At 34.4% G+C, this 8,417-nt stretch overlaps 1 protein-coding gene across 1 annotated transcript; it reads right to left on the bottom strand.

Annotated features, from left to right (window-relative positions):
• Nucleotides 1-5,867: 5,867 nt before the first annotated feature.
• LOC135633921 (putative invertase inhibitor) lies at nucleotides 5,868-7,014 on the bottom strand. The gene is made up of 2 exons (XM_065143926.1): nucleotides 6,913-7,014; nucleotides 5,868-6,369 (listed from the first exon to the last, which is right to left on the bottom strand). The coding sequence occupies exons 1-2, from the start codon at nucleotides 7,012-7,014 to the stop codon at nucleotides 5,869-5,871; spliced, it is 603 nt and encodes a 200-aa protein (XP_064999998.1). The 3' UTR covers nucleotide 5,868.
• Between the last annotated feature and the right edge of the window lie 1,403 nt (nucleotides 7,015-8,417).

Here is an 8,417-nt window from a genome sequence, read left to right as displayed (position 1 = left end):
AATCTCGACCAATCAATGAACTTATTCTCCAATTAGTACCTGGCTCTGATACCACTGTTAGGAAATCTAGGGCAGTATCACATGTGCAGTGGAAGAACAAAAAATAAAATCATAGATTTTACGTAGAAAAGGTTTCATCATCGTGCGAAGATTGGTGCGCAAAAATCGTAAAACCGAAAAACTATACATATATGCAAGATATGTTATCTGTAGAGATCATATATTTTTGAAATCCTATAGATCTATAGGAGAGGATGAAGAAGGTCAATTGTACTCCTCTTTAGCGGTGATCCACACGACAGGGGCAGTGAAAATGGTCTTCAAATCGCTGCACAATCCTCCTTTATATATGTACCATGCGATTTAGAAGGGGTCGACCCTTCTTGTTGTCCACATGCCCCAAACTGAGACTGTTGGTTGAGAAGAGGGAGAGAGGAGTATAGGAGGTGGTAGCAAAAAATGAGTCTAGCTTATGACTCTTTGGTTCCTTCCTATTTATAAAGGTTACTTATCAACTTAACCCTAATGAATCCTACCATATTAGGTATTGAATCTCAATCCAACTACCCAACCTTCTTGAATTAATAATCCTTTATTGGATTTTATTCACAAGATCTAATAATTCAAGGTCTTATTAGATATCCAATAAGATAAGGGCTCAAACGAAGATCTCATATTCGAACCTCTACTCATCGCAACACCTACCATATGTATATGACCCTCTAGGCCTAATATTGAGCTAGCCATGAGTCATACTTGTCATAACTTTTTTTGAGTAAGTGAATTATTATCTTCATATTAATTCACTCGATTCAACGACTACGGACGTACTATGTCATTACGTCACAATCCCTAGATGATACAAGTGGATCTAATCCACGTGACCTATCTGTCCTTAGTTATCATGTATTTATAGTCCCTTATCCATCTAATATCCTAGAGATCATATACCAGGCATGGTATTGTCATGCCCATATGAAATCTTCTTGAATCTCGCTCTAATCAGATTCTCTCAAAATTCTCTGTCTCTCTTAATCCGATGACTCTATCCAAGGATTTGCTTGAGCAAAAACATATAGGATATTCCTCTTATGACACTAAGAGTGGATGATACTTTATCGACACTCGATAGCCCTCATAAATTTGATTGTTATTCCCGATAACAGGTTGTGCTAGATATGAAATTTTCCTACCTATAAGTCCGGTATCAAAGAGTGGAGTACTCATATAGGATATCCTTGGTGTCTCAAGTCTAAGGACCAATTACACTATTAGACAATAGAATCATTGTTTGATAATGAGATATTATCAACCATCCAACATTCCATGAGTAGATCTATCAATGAACATGTTCTCCAATGAGCACATAAACTATATCCCTAGTGTCCCCATATGAAGAACTATGAGATCAGCTGCCTTCATCAAATGAATGAGTATACAGCACATAAGTTTATCCAATTATCTTAATATCCCTCTTGAGTAACCTACGACCGAGATTATTTAAGGTCTGTGTTTAAATGTGAAGTAGTCTCATTATCATGATCTCATCACGATTCGATTTTCATTGTATAGATCCATGAATATCACAATATATGCAACGAGTAATATAAAGTGAGAAAAAATATCAAATAAATAATAAACTAAAAGAGTGCGTATCATGTCAAACGTATCATCACTTACGTGATTGGCTTGTAAGTTACCTATGACTAACAAGTATATACATTTAAAATAACATATGATCATTTGAATTCAATTTTCTCATAATATTTTAAAATGACATATAGATAGGTGAAGTTTGGTTAAAACTCTATCATCAATTGATTATCGTCATAAAAAAGTAGATTATTAAATATCATATTTTAATGATGAAATCAATTGATTAGTTTATGAACTAATATGCTTTTAAGATAAGTAACGTAGAAGATACTTCATTCACAGACTCGAACTATCTAAAGGCAAATTGTCGAAGCAAGAGAATCAAATGTGCCGGGAAAAATATCGTGTCAAAAATTGGGCATTGAGCTAGAGGATTGGTCGACCTATTAAAGATTATACTTTATGCTATAAGTTCGAGCATTATGCTAGAAGAATCAAGTATTTTATTAAAATATAGGATGTCATGCAAAAGTCAACATGTCGATAGATTAGACGATATACCGAAGGAAAGGATAATGTGCTGAAGGTTTGGATGAAGTGCCAAAAGATCGAATGATATACCAAAATAACATACAATGTGTTGAAAGCTTTATAATTATGCAGGATATGTGGTTGGATTTTAAAAGTCTTGATCAAGATCTTTTTAGGTCAAATTGAGTTGGTATTGGGTTGAAACCATGCCAACTTGTCAAAAAACTCATTGGGCTTAAATCAAGGTTGAATTGGGCCTATTAGAAGGCTAAATTAATGACCTAAGATAGGCCTAGGCAATGGTACCGCTAGGCACTGTTTGTGCTTTTTTTGGTGGTTTTAATGGTAGTACCACCCTGGTCGATAGTAGTACCACCAGAGCCTTTATTTGTGGTCCCATTACAGTAGTAGTACTGCCCAATGCTGACGGTAGTACTGCTATTACCTTGAAAATTCAGGGATTTAAATTTTTGGCTTAATTCTTGAAACCTTTTGGGGACTATAAATACCCCACTCATGCTTGCTTGATGGATCATAAATTCTTGAGTACAAAAGTGTTATAAACTATTTTTTTGAGATGTATTTGAGTATCTTCCTTCTTGAGTTTAGAGGTGATTTCAAGTTGTCGGAGGTGAAAGATCTTGTAAAAGAGAGAGCGTAAAGGTTTTCTCCTAAGCCTATTAAAAGGAGAAAAGCTATTACAAGGGTAGTTGATCTTCACCTATTAGAAAGAAGATCAATAGTGAAAGTCGGTGGCTTTATGGGAAGAAGAATCATGGGTGGACATAGGTCAGGAATACCGAACCATTGTAAATCGGTTTGCATCTCTTTTCTTGCCTTTGTTTTGTTATTGCTTACTGATTTACTTCACTCGCTACCTTTACTGACACTTTTGATTAAACATATTTTTGATATGGATTTATTGATCTAAACTTAAAATTGCTATAGTACTATTTCACCCCCCACCCCACCCCCCCCTCATTGTGTCATTACGATCCTAATAGTAAAAACATTATTAGTCTTACATCTCATGACAACTTAATTCCTTGAAGCTCCTAGTTGTTGATGTTTAGATTGTCTACTCTTGCCCTTCTTTGAAGGTCAATAATATAACCTCCATGTGTAGTTGGTGCAATACTAAAAAGCTACTTTTAGTCCGTTGCAATTCATTATCTAATTTTTTTACCATCAGAGCTTGATTAAATACTATAGCATATGTTAGTAAAATTAATACGATAATAGATTTTTTAATTAGTAGACAAATTCATCTCTCAAAGTGATGAGCTCTTTGATGTTCATTAAAGACAATATATAGAGAAAACTGAACCAACTTAGTAAAATAATGATCATACTCCATCACAATCCCACTTCCCTAGTGGATGCTAAAGAACTCCTATTGTTTCTAGAAGTAGATTGAATCAGGGAAAAAAATTATTCATATAATTCATTTTTAAATTGCTCTCAAGTCGCTACATTGCCTCTTGCATCCAACATCCTTTTTTTTGAGGTCTAATAAGTATTTGTCTTTTCTTTCAAAATGAAAGAAGCGAAGGACACCTTCTGATTTTCTCTACATTCAATAACTTCAAATATTTTGTCCACTTGATGGATCCAATATTTAACAAATATTAGATCTAGCTTGCCCTTAAAAATAAATGATTCCAAACTCTCAATTGGAATCTAGTCTAGTGCTACTAGGAGATTGTTTGAAAAATCAAAAATAAAATAAAAACTTTTAGCAATACTGAGTCGGAACTTTTATAATTTAATTATAAAATAAATATATATTCAAAGTCAATCATTTCGCTAGTGTATATCAAATAACTGAAAAAGCACTCCTCCAACAACAGATAAAGAGACTTTACCCTATAAGATGAGTTTATATTCTCTCAACAATGGATAGAGACAAACCTATATCACACTCCCAACAACACATAGTGTAATTTCCCTCACTCGTCAAAGTGATGATGTGTTTTTCCCAAGAGTGCCTTGAGGAATCATCTAGTCATCACATCTGATAGCACATTAATCCCCAAAGAGAATCGACCTACCTACCATCGATAGAAAAACAAAATCATCTCATTCAGATAATATATATATATCGGGATGAAATAATATAATGAAACATCTTAATTTGTTTTTGGAATATCATTATTCTCAAATAATATCAATTAGTAGTCAATTGACTTAAACTTAACTCAATCAATAAAATTGAACTCGATTTAACTAGAACTTAATTGAATTAATCTTTAATCCTCATTTAATCAATTTGGAACCATCATAGATTAGTATAATTTAAGCTAGATTAAAACATAATAAATAGTAGTTGATTAAAAAGATGAAATTACATAAGAAATAAAATAATATTTTTAATAACCTATTATTTAAATCTTATTAAAATTAAGTATTACAAATAGCATCATGCTTGCAAGATATTACTTAATAAATATTAATGGGTGAGGGATTTCACTTCATTCACTATTTATAGTGTGATATAGGTTTGTCTACATCCGCGCTTAGGAGAATATAAATTATTTCCGAAGGATAAAACTTCTTTATCCATTGTTACAGGAGTGTTCCTTTTGATATATACTAGTAGGATGATTAACTTTTGGATGTGTATTTGTTTTACAATTGACTTATATAAGTTTCTAACCAACATCGTTGAAATTTCTTGGTTTTATTTTTTATTTTCAAAACAGGCTCCTATTAATACTAAATTGGATTCCAATAAAGAGTAGACCTTCATTTACTAATGGGTTAGAGCTAGTTGAATTTTATTTTTGAGTTGATATCACTATGTTTCTCGAGGATTATTTTTTATTTATATTTTAATTAATAAATAATTTATAATAAATATTTATAATTTATTTATATTAATTATAATAAAAAAAATTATAATTAATTAAGTGATGTTTATTTACTTGACTCTTTATGCACTCATATATTATAATCTTATGAAAAAAAAAAAAAAAAAGGAGATGACAAGTCAAGCCTTTACCTCCATCTTCCCTCACTGTGTGTCTTTTTTCCGGTATTGATCTTGGGATTTTTTGTTTCTTTTTGCCGAACAATTTGCCATTCTTGAATGTAGGTGCAAGGGCGAAGAATGTAGGTGTGGCCTATTCATCTTGCCATTCATTTTCCCTCCATCTTGCCATTCATTTTTTTGGTCTATTCTTGAAAGGATTCAGTGGTGCAAGGGCGAAGAATGTAGGTGTGGCCATCAATTAAGCAACACCTTGATTCATTTGATCACTTCAATTGTGACATTGAAATAATCAACTAATGACATCATCATCTACCAGTACTAACATAGCTTTTTCTTAAGCAAGACATGAACTAACTCCTCTAAGCTTAGTTTATTTTACATGTAAGTTTTTAGTTTTTGAAACATTACCCTAAAACTATTAAAACTAAGGATAGCAATGGGTGTTCAAAATCTCTATGACCCACATAAGCATTATCATATATTTTTATTGGGTTTGAAATAGTTTTAGATAGAAACAGAAACTAATCATATTTAATTCACATATGAGAAACTAATCAATTCATCAGGTAAACAATTTTACTCTAAAATCAACATGATTTTATTTTATTTGATTGCATGTAATTAAAAAGAATCCTCTTCTTACAATATTACTAATAATTATACCACTCGAAAAAGAAAATTTTATTTTTTTTGGAAGAGGAGCTTCACATCAAAGCTATAACTAACGGAAAGGCGTAACGGCAGGAAAGTCACCCCAGCATATTGGTGAAGGCTAAAGCAATAGTGCACATCTGCGTCAAGTCGGAGTCCTCCTTGGTCAAGGGCGAGGGGACCTTCAGCTCCTTGAAACCGTCCTCGCAGGTGTCGGGCGCGTCCACAGCGGCGCTAAGATAGGTCTTGGCGTCGACCAGGCGACCCTCCTTGATGGCCGGGATGGACGTGTTGAGGTCGGAGAACAGGTCCTCGTAGACGCTCCCGCAAGACTCCAAGCCCTGCTTCGTCTTTGGATCACTCGTTCTGGCTAGCAAACTCTTGACCTTAGCGCTGGCGCTGGTGGTTTTGTCCTTCGCCAAGGTAGCCGCGATCACCGTCAGCGACTTCTGGTCCGCCGACCCGCTCCCCGGGTACGGGAGGAGTTCCGCCACGCAGAAGTCATACTTGATATTGGGGCTGCTATTCGCCGCGTCCCTGCACGCCTTCTCAACCGATGCCTCCACCCCGGGGAGGAGGTGGTGGTGGAAAATTATGAGCTTTTTAATAGGTGGAAAACTTTATCTACGTGGAAATGCTAAAGAAACCAAGAATTCCAAATTCCCTACATCATATTCTACAAGAAAAATATATGTTATGACGAATGAATTTACTAAATATATGTGCAACGCAAAGAAATTTAAACAGAATAGTAATCCAAAGAAAATGACAAGGTGATCAGTCTCTTTCTTTTCTTCACGTGATAGTAAGCTCAGAAGAATTCCTTTAAACTCTGAAATCATCGTTTGTCATGCATCTAATTCGAAAGTTCAGGTAATTTGTTCAAGCTGCTACCAACCAAATGTTCTAACAAATCTCCTCTCATCTTTTGGTGAACTTAGATGCATTATCTACCTATCAGCCTGGGCAAGCTTATTTGCTTCTCATACCATTTATAATTTACCGATGTGGATTCTAAGATACCAAGAGCATAGAGCCTTCTTTTAAAAAAAATCTTATTACGAAGTAACTTGGCTTCATATAATGTTTGTTAAAGTATTCTAGATCTCCTTTATTGTTGTCTTTTCTATGATACTGTTTACCAAAGTATTCTGGATCTCCTTTAGTGTTATCTTTTCTACGATGCTGGATAGAACTTTATCCGCCGATATTAGGTGTAAGTTGGTGATTGCATTGTCATCCATTTTCTATAACTTTTTATTATTTATAAAATTTTAGAGTCTATCTCTAATTTACTAGTCAAAGATGTCTTGCAAGTCAATTATATGAGTGATAACACCTATGATATGATACATACTCTTTTTTCTTATTATTTATTTGATATTTTTTTTACTTTATATTGTCTATTACATATATTGTGATGTCCATGGATCTATACAATAAAAATTGGATCATGATAAGATCACGATAATGAGACCGATTCGTCCTTAAACACAGAACCTAAATAATCCTAGTCATAGGTCACTCTAGAGGGACATTGAGATGACCAGATAGATTAGTGTGTTGTATACTCATCCATATAATAGATGTGGCTGGTCTCATAGCTGCTCGTATAGGGACACTAGGGGTATCGCGTAGGTGCTTATTAAAGAATGAGTTCACTAATTGATCCGCTCACGGAATACTAGATGGTTGATGATACCTCATTGTCAAACATCGATTTCATCGTCCCAATAGTATATTTGATCCTTAGACTTGAGACACCAAAGATATTCTGTATGAGTACTCCACTCTTTGATATCGAACTTATAGACCTAAAAGTTCCAAATCTAGCATAACTGGTCATCGGGAGTGGTAGCCGACCTTACGAGGGCTATTGAGTATCGAAAGAGGATTATCCACTCTCAATATCATGAAAAGAATATCTCATGTGTTTTCGCTTAAGCAAATCCCTATCTAGGGTCATTCGGATTAAGAGAGAAAGAGTTCTCTAAGAGAATCTGATTAGAGTAAGACTTGAGTATATTTCTTATGAGCTTGATAGCACCATGCCCAGTAAATAAGCTTTGGGATATTAGATGGATGATGGACTATAAATATATAATAACTAATGATAAACAAGTCCAATGGATTATATTCCCCTGTATTGTCTGGGAACTACGACGTAATGACCTAGTACATCCATAGTCGATAAGTCAAGTAAATTATTATGGGGATAATAATTCACTAATCCATAAGAAGTTCTAATATGTATGACTTACAACCAACTCGATATTGGCCTATAGAATCACACACATATAGTTGGTGTTTCGACAAGTATATGTTCAGATATGAGATATCCGTTGGAGCCCCTTTCTTATTGGATATCCAATAAACCCCTAAATTATTAGATCCTATGGATAGGATCATATGGATGATATCCAATTAGAGTTAATAAGAGATTATTAAGTAGAGACTTACTAATCTAAGATGCTTGGATAGTTGGATAGAGATCCAATACCCAATATGGTAGGATTCATTAGGGTTAAGTTGATAGGGGGCCTCTATAAATAGGAGGGAACCAAAAGGTCATAGGCTAGAACCTCTTTTGGCTGTCATCTCCTATTCTCCTCTCTCCTTCTCCTCCTCAACCAACAACCTCTATTTG

Source organism: Musa acuminata, chromosome BXJ3-3 (genome assembly GCF_036884655.1).
Source record: "Musa acuminata AAA Group cultivar baxijiao chromosome BXJ3-3, Cavendish_Baxijiao_AAA, whole genome shotgun sequence".
Taxonomy (NCBI): Eukaryota; Viridiplantae; Streptophyta; class Magnoliopsida; order Zingiberales; family Musaceae; genus Musa; species Musa acuminata.
Note: the sequence above shows the minus strand (reverse complement) of the source record. Positions and strands in the feature narration are given on the sequence as shown.

Bases quoted from the DNA above. Each gene is read 5' to 3' on its own strand.
- LOC135633921 (XM_065143926.1), bottom strand. From the start codon at position 7,014: ATGGATGACAATGCAATCACCAACTTACACCTAATATCGGCGGATAAA. The intron at 6,370-6,912 runs GTAAACAGTATC...CCTATTAAAAAG, and splicing joins AGGAGATCCAGAATACTTTG to CTCATAATTTTCCACCACCA.